Source organism: Dermochelys coriacea, chromosome 9, assembly GCF_009764565.3.
Source record: "Dermochelys coriacea isolate rDerCor1 chromosome 9, rDerCor1.pri.v4, whole genome shotgun sequence".
In the NCBI taxonomy this organism is placed as follows: Eukaryota; Metazoa; Chordata; order Testudines; family Dermochelyidae; genus Dermochelys; species Dermochelys coriacea.
Window position 1 is genome coordinate 87,112,942 of NC_050076.1, and position 24,533 is coordinate 87,137,474.

Below are 24,533 nucleotides of genomic sequence, written 5' to 3' on the forward strand. Positions count from 1 at the left end.
GGAAACAGCACTTTTAAATCTGTAAGGATCTATCTAGCTGACATGCACGCACACACACTTGATGCTATAGAGCCAAGTTCTCCCAGCTACTTGTGAAAAACTGAGTAAAAGGCTCAAGGGATGACTCTGCCACAGTGCAGAAGTGTGGTTTTCTGCGAAATATGCACATTTATGTTGACTTCATCTCTCAAAAAAAGGGGTATGCCAAAAAGGGTGTTTTGTCCAACTATCACAAACACTGATTGTACATATTGTTGTATCTTTTGGTGAAAGAACTAAACGATGCCCAGCTCTTCCTCACCTCATCCTTCAAGTGACAATACATCTTTCGCTAGGAAGAATAAATGGATTTACCATCATCCCATCCAAAAAGCACACCTTGGTAAGGAGCCAAATGGGGACAGTGGTATAAAACACCATAAAATGCCCCATTTTAAGGTGGGAAGGTAGTCAGCCATTCAAAATTCTATTAGCATGATTTTTCTGCCATATATGTAGCAAGTATGGCTTGTCTATCTGTGCAGCAAAAGCAACATGGCACTCCTGATTAGTGGCTGTTCTATGAAGGCTGGTTACTGGCGATTAGCACAGTGAAAGGTAGTGACATAGGCCAAAAGTGCTACATCTTCAACAGATTGGGTCTAATAACTTGCTGCTTGGACTGGGAAGCGTATCCCATGATGGTGTCCTTACATTTATTAATTATCATGAGGGATACTATATAGAAGGAGTATTGCCAGGTCCTGAAGAAGTCTTATCTAATAATACTCAGCCAGAAGGACAATGGATTGTGATGTCATGAATAAATATTACTTAACATTTTGCATGCTCAAAGCACTGTACAAATATTAGGTAGTCACAATACCCTGTAAGGTACGATTGCTGATTTTGCAAGTTGCAAAGTAACATGTTCAAGGCTACAGAGCAAGTCAGTGGCAGAATTTGGATTAGAGCTCAGGATATCTTGATTCCTGTTCTCTCCAAATTCAAGAAAAAAGAAGGAAAGAAACAAAAATAGAATTAAGGGATGTTACAGATTAAAATAAGAAAAGACTCCTTACCTGTGTTTAATACCCCTTAAAGACTACTGAAATTAAAAATCTTTACAAAATTTAATTTATTTTTGTTCTTCATTCATCATGAACAATTAAAACAGAAAAGTCTGCTTCAGTTTCTGATTCTGCACATTAAGACAATTCCACAGGGTTTCTGCTGCCAACATTGAGGAGGAACATTCAAACACTCCTAGGTGGTGGTGTTTTTTAATTGAAAAAAATATATATCTAATCTCCCTAATATTGGGTTTCTAAACAAAACTCCTACATGAAACTCCTTAGGATACTAGGAAATATTTCACCACCCACTATAAGTTTCTCTGAAGGAATTTTCAGTATCAAGCATAAGGGAAGTAACAGTTCAGAAATCTCTAAGAACTTATTTTAAGCAACCATAATAATGCCACAAGAGAGCAAAATAAATAAGTAAGATAGTAGGGTAATCCATATTTTGGCGTTAAGGAATTTACACAGTAAGGTTAATTGACACAACTAATACATCTTTAGAAGAACTTGAATTCTGCAATATACACATCAGATAGAAAGCATAGAAGGCATGTGTGTACTTTAAAAGCCAGTTAAATTCTCGTGACTTTTCAGACTACTTTAACAGATAAGGTAAAAATATTTTGAGGAAAGCTACTACTACATGTGGCCTCAGCTCAGCACTTTGCTACTACAGTTGTATGTGTTAAAATGCACTGTTTAAGGAGTTTGGTGACACAAAGGTAAGCATGTAGGTGAAGTCGTGTGTTTTTGTCACTAGATAAGAACATTTAATGTACATTCAAGTGATACCCTCTACTAAAAGAATAACACTATTAATAAAAAACTTTTAGTCTATGCTTTCCACACTTACTAGAAAAGGAAAACAAATTGTTTCCTTCCACTTACTTCTAGAGTACCTCAAGACAGACCTCAAACTTACCAATGCTCAAAATACCTCAGTACAAAGAGAATTAAAATTTACGATATCTTTGTGATCCACTTGATGCTTACCTGCTGGCAGCTGAGACTTCTTTTGTTTTTTTCCCTTCTAGAGAAGCCAAATGCTGCTCCAATGCTTCAAGCAAGCTGCTGGGTGCCTAAAGTTAAAGTCCTCGTAAAACATCTGCTTGATAACAATGCATTATCATCTTGTATACAGATTAATTCCCCCATCCACCAACTAAACAATTATGCATTTCTTTTTAGATCATGCAAATCGAATTCAAGTGCAAGATTCATTTTTTGGCAATATCCCCTTTTCAATCAAAATATGCAAACATGATCACTAAACACTGGTCTACGAAAAGAGAAAAGTTCCCCCAAACTGGGCACATGTATAGAAGCAAAGACTGGAATTTTCTGGCAACAGCATTAGCTGTGCTAAGCACTTGAGTAACAAGGCAGGTCAGTTAATTATACTCAGTTCTAATTACCACTCCCCAAAACTGTGAGAGCGCTTACAGAAAGTGTTAATTCTCTAGCAACAGTAGCAAAAAAGGCAGGATATACTTTAATTTGTCTGAAATCCATAAACAAATTTAAATCAGGTGATAAATTCTTACAACCAAAAGCCCCCAGTGTGAGCAAACGCAATTATCTCAGTACAACGGGGAACTAACTAACTATCTTCCAGAAACTAACGTATGATCCACATAACCACTTTACTGGTAGCAACAAAATAGTTTTACTGCACTCACACTAACAGACTATTAATTGCTATTCCTTTACCACTGAACATTCCCTCCCTCTTTTCTCAGATCCATCCGTGAACTAAATCAACACATGAAACCAGCAGTTCTTATAATCTAGACATGAAAACTGACCATATGGTTATAATTTTCAATCAGGACAAAACCGTTATACATGAAATTTCTTAATTTATTTTTTTTAAAAGCAGACTTCTCCAGCATTCTACTATCCCTAGCAAAAAGCTAGGTTTTAAAATTCCATACAACAGACTTTTTTTTTTTTTTTTAAAGTGAAATAGCTCAACAGTAGACATCAGTAAATGTGTTTAAAATACGGCAAATAAATTTACAAAGTCTTTCTATATCTGGAAACCTTAATCTCTCTCTGAAGTGCTTAAGATTGAATGAATGAGGCATCTGAACTACTGACAAATGTATGAACAGATGCAAGCAGCTAATAAAATAGAAGAATAAACCACATCAAACCCACTGCTGATTTAGTTCTTAGTAAGATGTAGGAAAAAGTAGCCAGCCACTGATTAAAAGCCTTGACTTTTGAAATTTCCCCTCTACGCTGACTGAGACACAGTTTAACACCTTTAACAATGTTTCAGATGATCCTATTTGTGGCTAGGTAGGATCCTAGCCTTTTTGAACACCACCTTGAAAATAAACCTGCCCTTAAGGGCAGGGCTGCTAGTCTGGCTTTGGAGAGAGAATTTGCTCTCCACTGTTTTACATGTAGGACTCTGTACTGTCAGTTCAGCCACAGCTCCATAAATTGACCGGATTATAATAGACATGGACTCTCACAAACAAGAGAGCAAGTGCAGAAATGGGAGTTTCTTGGCCAATTACAAGTCCTCATCTTTCGTCTCTAGAGAGCTGATGGCCACTTCCACAGCTGCCTATGAAGTACATACCAATAAATTGTTGAGGAACTAACAAGTATCTAGACTGGTACAGAAGATGGACAGAACGTGTTTTTGTTGGTCCACTTAGACCAGGCAAAGAGAAATAAACTATTTCAAGTTTCAGAGTAGCAGCCGTGTTAGTCTGTATCTGCAAAAAGAAAAGGAGGACTTGTGGCACCTTAGAGACTAACGAATTTATTTGAGCATAAGAATAAACTATTTCAAGAAATCCAGATTTCTAAAAGGGTGTTAATACAATCTATATTCATCATGGAAAGCAGGTTTTACTCATGTTGCCTGAACATGATTTTTAAAGACAGGTTTACCTACAGGACAGGGTTTGCATAGAAATACTTTGTAAAGAAAGTCTTCTTGTAACTGCCTTGTTTGGTTTTCCTTCTGCCTGTTTACTGGTAGGTGTGCTGCTGTTCTCTTTTGACCTAATATTATGTTAGTAACTGATTAATTTTCTAAATAGAAATTAGCAGTTGTCTATAACATCTTCCCCCTCCTCCCACAAATTCCCCCCATCCTCACAATGGAAGATGCCCTTCTAAGAAAAACAGATGAAACCCAAACCTCCTACAGATGTCCCTCTAGAAGTCTACCAGACATGCTAAACATACATAGTGGTGGTTTCAGAGTAGCAGCCGTGTTGGTTTGTATTCGCAAAAATGAAAAGGAGTACTTGTGGCACCTTTACATAGTGGTGGTAGGGGATTCAAGCATCAGAAACATTAGCAGGTGCAAACGTCTACAAGGTGTTAGACTATTTGATATCACAAGTCATTATGACAGTCTTTTAGAAGGAATCACCTACAGTGATGGATCATTTTGATACAGGACAGCTAAGGTTAACTCGGCAAAAAAGTAATATTGAAAATCTGGTAGAATGTATAATACAATCATGGAAAAAAGCCTTGCTGGAATGGTAGCAAGGTTAAAAGTATTCTTCCTGCTATGGCTTTGTACTAGAAAGGACACACTGAGAATGAACATACAATTGGTTAAAACTAAGTTCTGGAAAAGCAGGCAAGTACTGAGGAACATACAGATTGAACTATTCTCTTTGGGACAACAGATGCCCATATGAAACTGTCTCACAGTAGGGCTAAGACAATCCTTAAGTTTCAGCGAAGAGAGCGGAGCACATCCATTACAAATAAAATCTACAATATACCTGTAGAAGCAACCTAAAGCAAAATGTGACAGTTGGAATATCTGGTACTGGGAGACAACCAAGACATTTGGCATTTCCAAAATATAATGGAAGAAGAATACACAATTTTCTGCTAGTGGTGTTTTAGCAAAAGCGAAAGGTGTAGGGATGTGGGGGAAGGGGGAGAAAGGGATAGTCAATACATAAAATATTTCATTTAGATCATCAAAAGAAAAAATTATGAGTACAGGTGACCACAACACAGAACATACAGGGGTAGGATTCCTGCCTCCCAAACAGATAAATAAGGATAAAACTGGAGTGTTACTGCAGATCAGGGAGGTAATAAGATTTACTAGAAAAGTAATAGGCGAGTTCAGCTTCCAAAATATAAATGGTTAAAAGTTCCTTATGGATATTGCTGGGAAAAAATACCCAGGGGTGCCTATCTCAGAACAAGAAAGAGTAAGAGCAACATGGTCAAACAGCAGGTATAAAGAGTTGGAGACAAAAAGACACAAAATATCAAAAAGTGGTAGAGCAGAACTTCAGTGGGTAAGATATAGATTAAGGGCCAAAATTTTTATCTCAGCCTAACTAGATCACCATTTTTCTTGGTACAAGTAATTTAGATTACTTAAACATAACTAACAGTACCCTCAAATGAAGGATTTAAGTGATCTAAATTTGGACAGCAAAACTGAATGAGTAAAAATGGAGGCTGTGTTTTGAAAGTTTGGTACTAACAAAGCTTAAAGGCCATATAAACAAATAGCTAAAGATGACTCAAAATGTACTATGCAATTCTATTAGAGAGTCCATGAATTCACTAGGGAATGAAGGTGTAACGCTGTCAGAGACAAAGGTATCAGACGAGGTGCTAAAGCACACAAGTAAACTGCAATATCTCACTGGGACTATATGGTAGTCAACTGAGAGTTCTAAAGAAAAATACTAGAAAGATGTATGATTTAAAGTAGCTGACCTTTTTAAAGGTTAAGTTTGGCCAATACTTTACTCATCATTTTTTGAAGGAGTTAATCTAGAGGAGGGGGAAAGTGGCAAGGGAACAAAATTTGATTATGACAATTTATTTGGGTTTGTCACACTAGAATAACCTAACAAAACAAGTTAACTGAACAAATGTGGCAAAGAAAACTCAGTGTTGACAATTACAAAATACAAGTATTGTACAGAACAAACTATTCAGTCAATAGATTTTTAGTCTTAAACTTTATTAAAGGGATTTGGGCGTATTGCTGAAAATCCACTGAAAATATGTTTTGAACATGAAACGGCAAGCTAAAGACATTCCTTAAGATAGTAGGGTATTAAGAAATCAACAGAGTAATATAGAAAATAATCATCTTGGTGACTGTATTCATATTTGGTCTCTTTATTACAAAACAAAGAAATAGCAAAGTCCCCCAAAAGGGTAATGAATATTAACAACATTGATAGCGGTGGAAAATTTACCCCAAAGAAAGATTAGAGACTAGTGCTATTTAGTTTGTAAAAGCAATGAGTACAAGATCAGATGGAGGTATACTGTACAAAGCAATGAATGGCATAAATAACACTTTCCATAATAAATTGGAACTATCTGTTCTTATACGGATGGTCAGTGTTCCTCTAAATTGATTATACACAGTTCCAATCTCCACTGTCCCTACTCCAGTTCATCAAGACACCTAGAATCAACCTAGTTTATTCTGCCTTGTAAATTATCCTCACCACTCGATTTCCCAGTGTCTCCCATCATTTAAGTTGTTTGGGACAGGGACTTTGTGTGCATATCTTACAGTGCTGAGCATATAGCTGGTGCCAATATAAATATCCGTAGACCTATACTGTCATCTTTGTGGACTTTGGAAAAGCTTCCATAGCTGAACAACAAAGCTTAAGATACAGGTATGTACTGCTGTGTAACTCTGAATGAAACCTATTGCTTGAATGGAGTTGAGTGTTTTCCCCCCAGGATGTGGCACAGTATGCATGTGTACTTAAGAGACAGATTCACAAAGGATTCAAAGGAAAAACCTGTGTTTTAGTAAAAAATATCCATATAAACCAGATAAACTTCACTGCTTTAAAACAGAACTCTTATTTAAACAACTGCAGAACTGTTTAAGAACTATGTACATGTATTAATCTATGGAAAAAGTGAACATGTATATTTCCATATATAAATATATGGAAGAGAATATATTCTCAGGATGAATATGATACACATTAAACATTAAAACAAAGGACAAAAGAACTGGGTTAAATTAATATGAAATGTACACTGACCTGAGTAAGATCTGGAATGTCACCCTGATCAATTCCAACTTGCTGGGTTCACAAAAAAAAAAGGGGGGGGGAAAGTACATTACTACATGCAGCGGCAATGAAAAGAAAAACTGTGGGGTCTGAATGTTACACAGAAGCTAAGGTATCAAAAGGGACATGAATAACTTTCTGAACTGGTACATTGTTCATGCCAATTCTAACAGACAAGTTCTAAGCTAGAATTTCAGTGTATATATCAAACAAGCTCAAATCATATTTCTATTTGGACTATTTCATGCAAAGATGCTTAGATTTACTGTAAGAGCTGGAAATAACACAGCTTGCTTGAATTAATGCTCTGTTTTGAGCAGAAATATCAAAGGAATACTTCGTAAATATTTATAATCATCATCCAGCCCAGTCATTTTCATGTACTAATCAATGTGTAAAAGAAGATTCTTAGTAACATTTTAGTCAGAAAGGTTTATTGTATTGTTAGCAATCTTTAGGAAAAGAAAGGTGTCTTTAAAAAAATCACTCAATATAAAAAAGCATTAAGTGACATTCAGATTCAGCAACCTACAGAAGTTTTATTTTGCACAGCAAATCACACAAACATTAGACTGTTTGTGATGGGACTATTGTACCAGTACAGATAGCTAAATGACACCCTTTTAATGCATGTAAGGGTATTTACCTCTGCTACTTTGAGGAATTCTGACAATTTGGTCATTCTGGCTAGGAACTTTTTGTAAATATCCAAACCTTCTTTGCACTGGTTCTTCTTCATATCAAAATACTTTTCTGAAGAGTGAAAAAAGGACATTTGCAAAAAAGATACAAAAAACCTTTCACACTAATGCAAGAGATTTAAAAAGATACAACACTGCAAACAATAACTTTAGATAATATCTCCTCTCCTTAAAATTAACGAATATAGAAAGCCATGTTACTTTTAAGAGTAACGTGTTTGGGACTATTCCTAATCTCCATATTTACAATGAGTTTGTCAATTTCAGCAAGTTATAACTCGGTGGACAGTTGTAGTCAGCCTGAATGTAAAGTGTTTAATCTGTTTTTAAATTCTTTGTCAGTGACGCAGGACTTCATTTTGAAGAAAAAATGTTTGCAAGCAGGCGGTCCATGAGGTGCACTCAACCACTAGTAATGTAGTAGCTGACTTTAGTAAATTAAAAATGCACCATAAGTATTATCTATTTTTAAAGCATTTTAAAACTACACATCAACATCTCAATACTATGCATTTGTGGTTTGTAAACAGAGATACAGAATCTGAAGGAGGATGAAAACTCAACTTTCACATGTATCCAACTTTGACTTGTCAATATTAATGTACAGAATCCTTATGAGTAAACCTGTCAAACAGGAATAGCATTTGCACCCTTTTGAGTATTGAGTTTTATGTTTCATACTCTGAAACTCGTAGATTTTAATGCATCAATAAAATGAATGACACTGGCAGATTTAATGGAGAGTGAAAGCTGAATTGAAAAATTAAATAAATTCTTTTACTGCTTTACTATCTTTGTGTAAGACACTCAATTTCCCCCCCCATAGTTACTCTTGAAGGCACAATCCACTTAAAAACTGTATCTGACATATGTTAACCATAGCCAAGAACTCAGCAAGATAGAACTCTACAATCTGTACAAGATCATAAACACCAGTTATTAAAGTTGATAAAACAAAGATATAGGAAACTCAACAATGTGCACTGTGTATTCAGCAAATAAATAGTAACTTTTTTTTTTTCTTTTTTGTAAGTGTATGCCCAGCAAACCCAGTACAGGCCAACCTACTTTAGAGCCTTAACCCCCTACCCCACACACATACATTATGGTGTACTTATAGGCTAAATTATTTTATAACCTGGTTATGAAGAACATTCAAGACACATTTCTGGTATTTCTAAAATAGAAATACCAGCAAGAATAACTCAGATTTACACTTGAAAAATAAAAGGCATTGATATATAGGCCTTATAAGACTAATCCTGCTGTCACTGACACCAATGATAAAAATTACCATTGACTTCAACAGAAGCAGGATCTGGCCCTTAATTTGTTAGGCTATTAAACAGACTCAATTTGCCTTTAAACTTCTACTTCTCCCTGACTGTCTCCCCCAAAGATTCAAGAACATATGCACACATACACACACCAGTTCCACATACCTAATAGGTTAATAATCCCCTCATTATAGGCTGCAAAAAGCCTAATGGAATCTTTAAAGAGAAGCATGAAGGCAGCATTTATTACACCATTGGTTAATTCATTTGGATTTGCCTGTGTAGAAAGTGAAGAGATAGAGTAGATTAAAAGTATTGGTGGAGAGAAAAAAAATAATAAATTTCTTCCCATATCAATTAAATAAAATATTTTAACAATGAAATACAACTTAGAATGTGCTTACATCAAAATCAAGGAGCGCATCAAGCTGGTTCTGAATAATTGGAAGGGTTTTTAGAAGCTTTTCAGTATTCATAGTTCTCATCACTCCATCTATCCTACAATGTGTAAAATGGCAAATTTATAAATGTACACATGACCTAGAACATATGATGCCTTGATATGTTTAGTACCCTGTATTTACCTACAGTTTAAAAGGCAGCAGAGTTCTACGGCAAGCATATACATGACTATTATTAACCTCTTCTATCTGAAATAGAAAGCAAAAGAAGAATATTTCTTACCCTCTTTTCATTTTGGTGAAGTCAACTGCTACAAGTCTGTAAGAAAGTGCTTTTTCATTCAAGTATTTGCTATATCGCCTAATGAAGGTAGACATATCATAGCCTGAAAATTAAATGTTTACTAGTTAGACATTTCAAAGAGGAAGAGTATCTATTTTGTAATCATTTTTCAGTATTATTCTGTAATGTGTGTCATTGCACACAATTTGTATGAGGAGAGAACTCAATGTTCACTTTAAGGGCCCCTAAAGCCTCCCTCCATATTTTTCTCTTCATTATTTGCACTAGCCTTGAGGCACAGTGAAGCCACCATCTTCCCAAGTGATGACAATTCCATGGAAGTTATCTGGACTTTGTTAATGCCTCACTAAAGATGGGAACTATTGAACTCCAGCTACTGTAAAAAAAGTATGCTCTAAAAAAATACTAAAATAATATATATATTTTTGCCATCACACAAAAACTCTAACACCTTTCACAGATCTGCATGAAAGGCTTTCATTAACCACTAGTAAAGTATTCTAATGACCATTTTATGAAGCTTGACAATTAATATTACCCCCCACCTCCATTGTGGAATGCAGCCAAATGAAAAAGATTAATCCAGTGCTCATGTGTTAAGTTATGCCTTTTTAAAAAGACATGCAACTATAAGCACATTTCTAGCTCTCACCTGTGTAACTTTCAGCCTACCATAATTTTCCCTGCTTCCTTTGCTTACTGTCATCCCTTTGCACTGCATGCTATAAATTAAGCCCCCTTTCATGGATATGTCATTTTCTGTTAAACACCAATGACTTACAATCACTACTAATGCAGAGCTAGAAAAATACATGCATTTAAGGCATTAAAAAAAATTGTTTTATTATGTAGTTTTTTGGGGGATTTTTTGCTTTATTTTGTTGGTTTGCCAACCTTCTCTTGAAAAAGTAATACTTTACTGTTGCAACTTAGTTTTCACAAAGAAAAAAACTCTTACCCTGCATGGCACTTTTGTCCAGGTAGTTGTTTAGATTGAACAATGTATTTCGGGATGCAAGATACTGGATAAAGCGCTGATGAAGGGGAAAAAATTGCTTGAAAATTACTATTTCTTCATCAAATGTAATACATTTAAGAATTAGATTACAAACAAGTGTACGTAACTCGGGTATTTCAGAGGCAGGTTTACCTTTATCTACAATATACGAATTAGTTGCAACAAAAACGATTCACCAAAACTTAGTAAACTAATGTGAATTAAATACATTACATTTCAGAACTGAGTGTTTGGCAGAGGAAATTCGTTCAGTCTGAAGAAAAGCACTCCACTGTCCACACATGAAGCTACATTAGCATTGGAAGGAGTTACTTACATGTCTTTTTAAGTAAAAGTTTTGTTAATTCTGTAGCTCACAGTAGGGAAACTGGAGAAAAACTAAAAGGTGCTCTAAAAGTTTCTTCTGTACAGCTCTACAACTTCCATGTAAGGATTTGTTGGGAACTATTTGGGAATGTTTTTCTACTTTAACATAGCTTTATAAAAACACTGAGACACTAAAACGTTCAAGTATTTGTATAGTTATTAATGGAATAATTAACTCACCTGGCATTATACATAATACATTATACGTATTCTAAGTAAGTCTATAGTGTTAGTCTCCTCCTACTACTCAAATATTTGGCTAAACAGAAGATACAAGAAAGAGGAGACTCAAGCTATACCTTGACTTATGTTATTTAAAAGGAAATGCTTCATGAACAATTTAAGTTTCGCTGCCACTTTCAATACATATTAATATGCATACAATCATGTCTTCCTACACTCAAACTATAAATTAGAACTTATCTTTTCAGGAAAAAAAAATATTGTCACCACAGTTACAGGGCTAACTGCACCTCTGACCTCTACTGAGTCTGAGCAGCTCCCCTCAGGTTAAAGCTGCATGCCTTCACTTCTCTCAGGCTGGAATCCTGCAACCTCCTGAGTCTTGGGCTATAGCATGTTGCCTACCAACAATAATTGCTTCGAAGGCCCAGCTGAGTTTGGTACCTCTAAGTCTGCCTTTCAGGAATTGTGACCAGTAGGCCTAGTTGGGAATTTTTCAATAAAACAGGTTTTTGTCTGAAGAGTCCAATTTGTCAAAACTGAAACTTTACCTGGGAATATACCAGATTCAACAAAACTCATAGGGAAAGGTTTCTCAGGTTCAGTATGGCATATCTGGACAAAACCAGAGACACAACCCACCCCAGAATAAGTCAGTAGTGAGTGCACTCACCTAGTATGTAGAAGACCCAGATTCAATTCCCTGCTTTGCCTGATTCAGACCAAGGACTTGAACCTGAGTCCCTCACATCCTAACTGTCCTAACCACCAGTCTGCTATTCTGGGGTGAGATGGTTGTCTGTGTCTCTCTCTGACCCCATGAATATTTTTTTATACACACTAACAGTTTCAAAAGACAAACAGATTCTATAGCCTGGTGGTAAGGGCACTCATGTCGGAGACCCAGCTTCAAGTCAATAATCTGAATCAGGTGAATACCCTCAATGCCAACCTATCCTGTGTGTGTGTGTGTGTGTGTGTGTGTGTGTGTGTGTGTGTGTGTGTGTGTGTGTGTGTGTGTGTGTGTGTGTGTGTGTGTGTGTGTGTGTGTGTGTGTGTGTGTGTGTGTGTGTGTGTGTGTGTGTGTGTGTGTGTGTGTGTGTGTGTGTGTGTGTGTGTGTGTGTGTGTGTGTCTCTTGTTTTTCCACCAAAAAACTTTGAAAGATGTTGGTTTCATCCCAATGCAGAACAGGGAAGTTTTAGAAATCTCAAACATGACACAGGAGAGGAAAAGTATTTCCCACCAAGCTTCAGTGACCAGCAACTAACACAGTAACCAGGCAGCTTTTTTAACACACCGTTTTTATCCTAACAGTAGGAATAGAGCAAAGCAAATAGGAAACAGATTTTAAAACGATCAAACAGTCTATATGCATGTGTATCTTAGGTAAAATAGGAAGGCCTACCACTTCAGACCGTCCCACAGGGTCTGTGGCTGTGTAAGGCTGTTCTTTGTGAACAACTCCCTTATGACAATCTCCCTCACTATGGACAGAGAAAAAGTTTTGAACTATTTATAGCCCTTTTGATCTTTTCCTTTTCAGCCTTGGCGGAGAAACTGCATAACTTTGGCAGGAACCTGGAAGTAGCATCTTCACAGCTAATAGCTCAAACAGTGATCTTAACCTCCTGAATTGTTTACAGGTGGTTTTTTTTTTTTTTTTTTTTTTTTTTTTTTTAATTTGGCACCACTGTCTGCCCTTACTCTATTTCCAAACAGGCTAGTATAACTAAACCAACATATGCATATAATAAATTAATTCAATACAGTCAATAGTCCATGACCTGAAGAAGAGGAGCTCTGTGTAAGCTAGAGAGTTTGTCTCTTCCAACAACAAATATTACTGCACCCACCATGCCTCTCTAAAGTCACGGTCATATACTGCCTATTTCAATAACCTGGTCAGACCCCTTGCAGATCAGGTCCACATCCTTCACAGTGATTCTTTAACGTTTACATTTAAAGCAAATATAATATCTCTATCTTATAGAGATACTTTGCCTCAGCCACAATTCTGCACTCATAAGCGCAACAGGCAACCTATAATAAGCATAGGGATGCACACTTGGATATGTGAGATGACAATCTCTATTATCTGACACAAAAGGTTGACTTTTAGGCTTCACTGGAAGGTTGAGAAATTGTGTACAATTAAAGATGAAATTTCTAATGTCATATTGTGGTCTGGGAAAGAAAATCTGTCCCATCACTTACTACACCACAAAGTTTTTAAAATAAGTTTTGCTGATCTTTTGTTTTTAAACTGAACTAAACATAGATGGTAAATGAATGGCAATAGTAGTTTAGGAAGGAAAGTTACTGGAAAAGAGGCATGACCTTTAGACAGGATTTAGACATCTACTGAGTGTAGTTTGAAATTAACTGACTTTCTAATGAGTGATGAATAGCACTTCACTAATTTTCTATCAGAAAGGTAACTTACAACCAATAATGATAGAAAAATTAAGTGTGTATATATACACTTTTTTTTTTTTTTTTTTTTAAAGTTCACAGCTCACAACTATTTCTTTATGGCATTCCGATTTTTTTCAGAGATGCCCCCATAATATAACTATCACAAAGTAATCAGTCTTACCTCATTTCCATACATCATGAGGTGGTGTGTTGTAATTAGAGCTTTGAACACTACAACCCAGCTACTGTTAACAGTCCTCTCAAAAAGTGTGTCTGCCAGCTGTGGAATATTCACATTCATCTCATTTGTGCACTGGATTAGATCTAAATTTAAAAAATGCAAAGCATTATGTTTAGACAGACATTCAAAGATGTGACAGAAATAAGTTTTACAGGTTGAACATGTAACATGAATGTTAATTGCTTTATACAGGACTCCATACCATTTGAAAACTTTAACCTGATGCATTAACAATTATATTTCCTTTTGGAGTTGCAAACCACAAACAGCCTGCCATCTCTTGCTTTATTTCCTTAATAGCAGTTTTACAGAAAATAAATGAACACTAAACTAAAATGTGGAACTGAATTCTTTATTCTAAGCTTCTCTACTAAAGCACATAATCAATTTACTAGCTTAGAAGTACTCTAAAAGTTTTGAATAGAAAAAGGAAAAAATCCTTACATATATTACAATTCAAAAAACTATATTAAGATAGATATATTATAAATATAATATATAAATATATAGATATATAAATATATTATAGGGATGCTGCAATTATTCTCAAAAGCAAGCATTACAAATTCAGAGTTATGGTTAATTTAACTTTAAAAAAAACAGAAATACCAAGTTAGGGCCACTCACACAATCTTAATTTCACCCTCTAGTTAACACCATGCAAACAACCACATGATTAAAGGTATTAGTGAGCCCAGATTTTTAAAAACATACAAGATTCCCCCATTCCTCCTGGTGACATTATAAAATATTTATATTAGATTCAAACTTCAATCCTAGGGGTTTCCACCCCCCATGAGATTTTAAATCTTCAAAAATAGGAATCTACCAATGTATGTAACAAAAGATGCTTGTACTACTAAAAGAACAGAACACTTGAGGTATCACTGTCACTTGTATACCCATGTCCATTACGGATACGATAAAAAATTTGTGCAACTTGCCGTCACAATGGTATTTCTTATTTCATTACTTCCCCCAGTAAAAGTTACTTGAATGTCTTAATCGGTGTTCTTCAAACTTAGATAACAGCTTTATTCTTTGGTACACAAAATAAAATCAATCTTCTACCAAGTGGCAATAATAATGAAATGAAAATCAATGATACTTAGGAGCTTTTAAAATGTGTGTCCATTATCTTTTATTCCAGAAATGGAGCTCAATACTAGGAGATACTAAGACTAAAAATTGTTATAGTTCTCTCTAGTAAGCACTGACAGGATGATAAGTAAAAGGCAACATGGATTTCTCAAGAACAAATGACAAACAAACCTAAATTTCTTCTTTGATAGGGTTACTGGCCCAGTAGATGGGGGAAAGCAGTACACAGGTTATATTCAATTTAGTAAGGCTTTTGACATGGTCCCATATGATGCTCTCATAAGCAAACCAATGAAATGTGGCTTAAATGAAATTACTGTCACGTGGGTGCACAACTGGTTGAAAAACCGTGCTCAAATGGTTATGAATGGTTTGCTGTCAAAATGGGAGGCTGTATCCAGGTGGTCGCGTAGATATCTGTCCTGGGTCCAATACTATTCAATATTTTCGTTAATGACTTGGAGAATGAAGTGGAGAATATACTTATAAAATCTGTAGATGACACCAACTTGGAAGGTTGCAAATACTTTGGAAGACAGTGTTACACAATTCAAAATGACCTTGACAAATTGGAGAATTGGTCTGAAATCAAGACGAAATTCATTTAAGACAAGTGCAGAGTACTACACTTAAGGCAGAAAAAACAAATGCCCAACTACAAAATGGGGAATAACTAGCTAGAAAGCAGTACTCTAGAAGGGGGTCTTGGAGGATCACCAACTAACTGAGTGAGCCAACAATGTGATGCAGTTGCAAAAAAAAAAAAAAAAAAGGGCTAATATTCTGGGGTCTTTTAACTGGAGTCTCATGTTAGACAGGAGGAAACCGTCCTGCTCTATTCAGCACTGGTGAGACCTCATCTGGACTACTGTGTCCAGTTCTGGGCACCACACTTTAGGAAAGATGTGGACAAACTGGACAGAATTCAGAGGAGAGCCACAAAAGTGTGTAGAAAAACCTGACTTGAGGAAACGTTAAAAAGACTGGACAAGCATAGTTCTGAGAACAGAAGACTGAGAGGGGGCACCATACAAGTCTTGAAGTATGTACAGGACTGTTATAAAGAAGTGAGTGGTCAGTTGTTCTCTACATCTAATAAAGCAAGGACAAGAGGAAATTGGCTTAATCTGCAGCAAGAGAGATTTAGGTTAGATATTAGGAAAAACTTTCTAAATATAAGGATAATTAAGCTCTGGAGTAGGTTACTAAGGGAGGTTGTGGAATCTCCAGCACTATCTAACCAGTTATTAAAAACCTCCAAACCCCGTCAAGGGTGGTCTAGGTATTTGGTCCTGCCTCAGCACAGTGGCCGGACTAGATGAACTCTCAAGGTCCCTTCCAACCGTACATTTCTATGGCAAGTAGCCAGCCACACTTTTGAACGAGTCAGGCATCCTGCAAACCTATCACCTTGGGATGCATTTTCGTCATGATGGGAGCTCGCTCACAGTGGTGACTAAGGATACAATAGTACTTTTCATGTGATCAAGGATCTTAGGAGTGAAATCGCAGACCCAACAAAGTTAACAGCAAAACTGAGTTATGGGTACTCAGGAATCTTACATGATCAAACCAAGGGTACAATCTTAGACCCAATGAAGGCAGTGGAAGTTGATTTACCTGAGATTAAGCCCTTAGCTTCCAAGTTCTGGCTGAACTAGAATTTGTACATCATTTTATCTACCAAAATTTGTCTTACACATTCATTTTCTACACTTTTCACTTTTAGATTGCATACACTGCAATCCAGACACTCTGGTATTGTTTTAGATGACAACCGAGGAATGTTTTTTTAGAAATCTTTCTACTGGACTATTTAATAAAAAGGGAGCTCATGGAAATACACTATTGTGCTTTATAGGCTAAAAACTTGCTTTCACTAAACTTAAACCTGACATTAAAAGTCCCTTTAATACGATTTTAAAAATACTATAATGTACAAATAATGAGTAATTATTTAAGGTTAGATTCATTCCACAGCTATGTTTATTCTTCTATGCAATATGTTGTAACCAAAAAACAAACCTGTGACTACTGTAGCTCACTTTTTTTAGATCTCTAAATTCAAGGTATTAATTGTCTTAGTTACACATTAGCCAGATTCTGCTGTCCTTTAGCTCAACTCCTGCTGTTATGATTGTGAAATATTAGTTATCTTCCACTAGGTAGCTAGTAAATAATTTTTTAAAAGAGCTGCTGCGGTTTTCATGATTTTAAAAAACTGACTGACGTCTTCCAAAATAAATGGGTCTATAAAAAGGTTATTTTCAGGGAAATGTTAAATAGTTGAAATTTTTACTGAAAGGGGGGAAAAAAAAAACTAGGAGAAAAAATTTCCAAAACCACCCCTCAACTTGTGCAGGCCTGGGATAGTTGACTATTGTTAACATACTCTACATGTCATCACCCATCTACCTTTAACAGTGGGTGAGTATACATGCAAAGTGAGACAAACCAACAGGTAGACAATTCTAATATAGAAGTAAAGATTATAAATGTTGTAGATTACAAAAGGAATTAAACACATTGGGTAAAAGATGTTAGTTCTCCAATATCACTTCTCATTTATGTAGCACCTTTCATCTCAGAGTGTTTTACAAACCACAAACAAAGGCATCACTTCCTCCAAGAGTGAAATGTTATTTCTGGAATGGATTTTAGAAACTGTTGTAACAGCAACACTAAACAGTTTTAGACTGGAAAAATACCATGGCCCACCAAAATTGAAGGGGAATAATAGATAGGTTGAAAATTAACCACACTAGAATTTGGCCAGGACACCAAGATTAGCACCATATAACGAGGGCCATGGGGATCTTTAATGGCCTAGAAAACATTCAGGACATCCATTTTAGAACATCGGAAATATCAGCATCTCTCATTTGAAATCAGACAGCTACTCAATGAATAACAAACACTACTTCCTGACAAACACAGGGTTTTCATTAGAGATTTCTCAGCCAAATACTGACCAAGACCAATGTTTCTTCAAGTGTATTAATGATTACAGCCAGAGGTGGCCCTTTATGAAAACTGATCAATAAGTCACTCAGCAAGTGTAATTTCACTTTAACTTTACTTTGTTCATTAAGACTAAAGCTGCCCTTTATAATCATTGTATCAACTCATTTTAGATATTTCCAAACTTGTATGAACTACAACACTCAAGCACAATGAGGACATTTAGGAAGAAACTTAGCCCTAACTGTGATTTCATTTTACTTGTCTGAGTTCAAGTCAGATTCTCCAATTATTCAACATGAGTTTATAATTTAATTAAGAACTTAAAAGTCAGGGATTGTATTTTAGAGAAATATACAAGGAAGTTTTGCTACTGCAGTGTGACTGAATCACTGTGTGTTCAACTCACATCACATGAAACTGAGGTTATCTACACAAATTAACTCCTCTTGAATTAGTCTCACTCAGAAGAGTGGCCACACTGTGAAATAACACCAGAGTTCTACAGAATGACTGTGTTAGAACCTGATGATACTAACTTGAGCTATACCTTATATCCCTGACAGCCAACTAGAGTTAAAGGGCTTGTGTACACAGTGCAGCAACGCACACTAGAGTGGTGTAAATTGTAGAGCACTCTAACTGCCCTGTATAGACCATGCTGACATGGTCTGAAAGGTTCCTAGTATGCACTGAAGTAGTACTGTTTCAAATGTTACTACATCACTGTGTTCTGGGCATCTTTCAGAGCATGTCAGCAGGATCTACACAGGGCAGTTAGAGAGCTCTACAATTTGCCCCTTTCTGGTGCATGCTGCTACATCGTGTGGAAAAGACCAAAAGCACTACCACAGTCAAGTTAAGGCTTTGGGGGTACGCTGCATGTGAAGTTAATTCAGCTGATAGGGACCTGGGCCTAGCTGTAAGTGGCCACCCTGCAAAGCCATACTTGAATTAGTGGGGCCACCCACATTGGTGCTGTTCTCACCATTAGTGCTGACTTCTGAGGGCACATTCTATTATTCTTAGCACTGCAGTAAGCTAAGCCACTGATTTTTTTTCTAGTGAACTGAGAGAGAGAGAGAGAGAGAGAGAGAGACAGAGAGAGAGAGAGTGAGTGTTTGTCCTTCTGGGCACACAGTTGAATTCTAGGAAGGCACTAGAGGACTATCAGCACTAGAGTGGTTTAGCCTGCACCCTCTCAGTAAAGTAGCCAAGTTATCAGCCCAAGAATAAGCAGCACTTGGGTCGGAACCGACCAGCTACCTTGGGTGTAACTCAACTATTTTCAGACCAGATGGGTGTGTGCATATGGTCAGAACTCGGTTAGTACGAGTCTGAATTAATTTTGTAGAGAAGACATCCCTGTGTGTGGGGATGGGACTCAACATATGGGCAACCCTCGAGTTGTAATTATAGTTACCTCTCTAACAAAGACCTGAAAAAAGTTTGTGTGGTTCACAGGCTTAACAGTGCTGCTATATAAAGAGACATTTTCTTCTTAATTCTCTCTTTCTAGGGGCTGGGAGTAGAGTGAAGGTTGTCAAACTTTGGACATTTCAGGGATGAAGGCACAAAGCATGAATAGGAGAGAGGGATCCTCATAACTCCTAGGAATTGCAGGATCAGAGACAACCAACTAAAGCAAACTATTGAGTATTTGATCTGTGTTACCATCAAAAGAAGTTAGAGGGAGAGGCTGAAACAAATGCAGAATAAATACAAACTGCTGCTTTTTTCATTTTAAATATCAGGAACAGCACAGCCTCAGTTCTCATTTCAACTATGTTTGCTCTAAAAATGCAAGTGAATCAGGAGATCTCGTTACATACGTTTGTCCCCTAACCTGGTTATAATTATAAACACACCAAAATACTTTAAAAAGAACATCATCAAAGTTGCAAAACCAAGCCACTCAAAAGTTAGGAAGTGCCAGATTTAAAATTGTCTGCGTAACCTTAATTCAGTCCCCTTGTGCTCTTCAACAATGATGCAGTCTTTAGTTACATGATCACATGCTACTTTTCCCACCTAATCCAGCTCATTCACTGCATGTGACAGCCCATTCTCCAGTGATCAATCAGTGTTGTGCAGCAAAGAGTTGTTTGTAGGACCTCTGCCTTATTTGTTGCAGAAATTGAAAGATGCATAGTGAATGAGGCTGGAGACTGCAGGTAGAGATGACAACCTCACAGCTAAGGCAGTGTTGAACATTGCTCTGGAGAATGGGATTCTTTCAATCCCTGCCTCTGCCACAGAGTTCCTTTTCAAAGGTGGCTGTAGTTGTGTTCTTCATTTTCTGGGTGCCCAATTTGATAATCTGATCTTCAGAAATGCCAAGCACTTAGAGCAGCAACTGATGTCAATGTGAGCTGTGCTTTGAACATATAAATAATTAGATAATGCTAAACAAACTGAAAAATCAAGGCCTAGGCATTTCAAATTTGGCATCTAAAACAGTGAGCATAATTTATTATTTGTATTACCATAGCACCTAGGAATCCTAATCATGTCCCAGGACCCCATTGTGCTAGGTTCTGTATAACTACAGGACAAGATGGTTCCTGCCTCAAAGAGTTTATAATCCAAGACATTAATATCATGGCCCCTCAGTTCCCAATCTGTAAAATAGGGATAATATTTCCTCATCTCACAAGGGCATTTTGAAAATAAATTCATTAACATTTGTGAAGCACTTTGATACCATCGTGATAAATAGCATTAAAAAACCATGAGGAAATTAACAATTCTATCTTCAGAGCAGGATTTGAATAGTGTGTTGTAAATAAGGCACGGGGCCACACAATGAACAGCGTAAATAAAACAAAATATTGAACAGATGCTAATTCAATGAGCACCATCCATCCTGTGCGCTGAATGAGGTAGGTGTCCTATGGAAAAATTAGGATGTGATCATGTTATAATTTTATAATCCATTTGATCAGTGTTTTAAGAAACTAAAATGTTATCAGGTTGATTAGTTCCTCTAAATTTGGATACCTTGCAATGAAGGAGTTAGCCAAATAAGTGCTCTATGCCATTTTGTAATGCACACTGACATCAAAGTGACAGGAAAAGTTATTTTTGAATTAAGCACTGAATCTAGTTATTGAATAGATATATCAAGCTTACTTTAAGAACTACAAAGCTAAAAAAGAGAAACAAAATTAAGAAAGTGAACCGACGTGATCAAAAAAGTCTGACCACATGAAAGTTTAATCATTTATAACTTATCCATACCAAAAAAAAATTTAAAATCAGTTACAAGCAAAGATTTTCTATTTTAATAAACTTGAAGATCTGTTGGCATGCAAGGTTTACACAAAAAAGCATTAGTGCTCTCTTAAACTTGGCCTGTGATGACAATACAATATTCTGCGTAATCAGGTCTATAAAAAACAAAATCATAATGAACTGCAAATTCACAACTTTGTGTTAAAGACTGCCCATTAAAATGACTGGATTCAAAAAGCCCACAAGTTTATCACTAAAATGATCAGTTTTAAGAAAGTCAGATTAATATATTCTCTGCAATTAAAATCTTTTAGACAAAATCGATTTTGCCAATTAAGAAAATGGTTTCAAAAAGCCTTAAAAAGTAGAGTCCAACTGTTGCACAGACAATCGTTATCTCTTGTCCCTTCACCAATTGTTGACCAAGCTGAAAGCATAACTGATTGGAAAGCCTTCCAATCAATAGGAGATGCAAAACAGAAGTTAAACAAGTTCTCTTTATTAAAATGTTCAGGACACAAACTATATTTGCTCAGTTTTTGTTCCACCTTATTAGAAATGGTCACTCCAAACTCTTTAATAAAATGAGTTGAAAGACTGTGGTTTTTCACTACAGATTTCTTAAATCCCTTTCAAATCTTTGGCTGAACTTTTGTAACATTTTTACTGCATTAGAAACATCAAGATATTTCACTGCATATGTATGTGTTATTCTTGTCTCTACTAGTAGTATACTATCACAAAGTTCAACCTGTTCACTATTCTGTTTTGATACATAGATACAGAATAGGTTCTACTCTTAAAAACTGGAAGTTGGTGAAGGAAACAATTTTCACAGTTTCAAATGACTTCACATTACATACACAAACACTATCTCACCTCCCTTTTTAGAGTTCAGATAAAATCAGGATTAAACTAATAAACTGAACTATAAAAGCCACTAGGTATTTTTATGCCACCTCACAAATTAGTCTGGTCATAAATATGACAATCTTCTTAAAAGCAAATAAACTATCAAGTTAGATATTGTGATATTTTGAATCAGTTATAAAAATTGAAACAGGGCATTTTCCCCCTCCTCACAAGTCTAAACCAGTGACCTATGTAATGGATATCACCATCTAGCCTACATTTAGGGTGGGATTGTCAAAAGCACTCAGCATTGATTTGCTAGGAGAAAGTTGAGCGGTTTTTGAGTTCCTTTCTAATCTTTTCCTCTTTAGACAAAGTCCACTGAAACACATACCACAATTAGCAGGCCTGATGCCATAAAAACACTAACCCACTGCAGTTTTGATGCAATCACCTTCAATATTTATTATTGCATACACTAACTATTTTAAAAGAACATTAAGGTTGCAGAGTCAAACACTCAAAACTTAGAAAATATCAATGAAAGATGTCCATCGAACCTCTTCCATGGATTGGAAACTAGAATACACAGACATAAAATCTTCCATTAAACTCTTTGAATTACCTTCCCCCATCCTTCTTGAAAAATTATGTGAGGTTGGGAGGTCTGAGAAGACTATCCCTTCGCCCTTGTATTAACTATCTCAGGGCCCAGCCCCACCCCATGTACAAAAATGAAATTAAAGCACTAGCTGTGTGCATATATTCCTGCCTGTAGAAATGACAACACAGACCCTTTATGAGTAAAGGCTGAGGATCAATAAAGAAGGTATTATAGACTGGTGCAAAAAATACTGGACTGTGACACCACGGGCAGGACAAAAGAGCATTTAAAAATGGGTGCTGTCCCAACATGAACCAAAATTGGATTACATATTTAATTGGCACTATTACATACATATTTTACTGCATAGTCATCTTCTACTCACGTGACAAAAAAATTACACCCTCTTCTCTTATGCCAAAAATCCATTTCAGACAAAACCAGAAATGCCCAAGAATACTGATTTGCAAAGAACACACTAAAATATATTGTAAAAGTAAAAAAAGCTTGGCATACAAGATAAGAAATAATCCAAAATCCGAGACCCACCAGAATACTTCTAGTGATATGAGAACATATTTGTATACAAAGATTATATTTTGATGTTATAAATTTTCCCCTGGTTACAGGCTATTAGTATGGAAAAATTGTATATAGGCTGCTGAGCCTAATATGGGTCACTCATATAAAACAGTGGTATCAGCATGCATCTTGAAGTGTCAAGGTATTGAACATTTTAAGAAAAACAATAGTGAGTAAAAGTGGGTTTAACAGTTCCTTTGAAGTATGAAACAGAAAATATTGGACTTTTCCTCCCTACATACTCTAATTTGTTACCACTGGGTTGCGCATCAGTGTGACTGCAGTCAGATCTAGGCAGATGGACCATTCTACTTGCAGAAAGTCCCAATGAGTCAGAGGGTCTACACAGCATACAAATCTGCCTGTGCAGACTGGGCTGCGGGATCAGGGCCTAATTTTGCAATGTATAGTACAATTTTCACCAGCTGTGCTATTCCCCATTCCTCCATGACATTTAAAACTTGTATATTCTTCACAGATTGTAAGTTTTAACCATTTGCTTAATCAGCAGTGGTAAATATTTTGTAACTTTTTCCCTCCTTAATTTTTCTCAAGTATGTCTTGACTTCTGTGTACTTAAAAAATGAAAAAAAAAAACCTTGGCTTTGATCGTGTTTCTTTAAATTTCTATTTGACTCAAATAATTTAATGTCATTTGAATCCCAGGTAAATACTACCAATCAAAAATTTAAATCAGTTTGCTTAGGCTAAAACTTTGCCTACTATGTAAGTTCCTAGCCTTGATACAAGTTTTACTCATTTTTTAAAAACTAGTTTTAGATCAGTTTATTTTCTCCCCAGTGCGTTACTGGCAGAGTTTATATTACCAAGCAAGTGACCTATTCTGAAAACAAAGAAGCAGGGATTGTGAAGTCAGCAGACACAAAACATTCGACCCACTGGATAAGATGCACGCTAAAGACAGAATCAACAAAGAAAGAGGTGTGCATGTAAGACGGTGATTCTGTTCTACTTTAAAAAGAAAAGATACCTAATCCTACACAAGTACTGCAACATAAAACTGGGGGGTAGGAAGAGAAGCTGGAGAATAAAGTAAGTGGGGAAGTTATGAAAATCTCAATGTTCCACTGGGAATGCAGAAATACCACCATAAAAGTTATTTTACTTTGGTCTAATATCTTAATATTATGAAAAATAGAGCAGCT

At 36.2% G+C, this 24,533-nt stretch overlaps 1 protein-coding gene across 4 annotated transcripts in view; it reads right to left on the reverse strand.

The window, feature by feature from the left end:
* LOC119860974 (phosphatidylinositol-binding clathrin assembly protein-like) overlaps nucleotides 1-24,533 on the reverse strand; it is a 49,242-nt gene that overhangs the window by 21,955 nt on the left and 2,754 nt on the right. For all 4 annotated transcript variants that reach the window (XM_038415236.2, XM_038415234.2, XM_038415232.2 and 1 more), the window contains exons 2-9: nucleotides 13,974-14,116; nucleotides 10,768-10,843; nucleotides 9,789-9,891; nucleotides 9,509-9,602; nucleotides 9,270-9,381; nucleotides 7,773-7,879; nucleotides 7,097-7,138; nucleotides 2,055-2,140 (exon numbers count right to left, since the gene is read on the reverse strand). In XM_038415236.2, coding sequence (XP_038271164.1) covers nucleotides 2,055-2,140; nucleotides 7,097-7,138; nucleotides 7,773-7,879; nucleotides 9,270-9,381; nucleotides 9,509-9,602; nucleotides 9,789-9,891; nucleotides 10,768-10,843; nucleotides 13,974-14,116 — 763 coding nt within the window. The remainder of the gene's footprint in view (nucleotides 1-2,054; nucleotides 2,141-7,096; nucleotides 7,139-7,772; nucleotides 7,880-9,269; nucleotides 9,382-9,508; nucleotides 9,603-9,788; nucleotides 9,892-10,767; nucleotides 10,844-13,973; nucleotides 14,117-24,533) is intronic.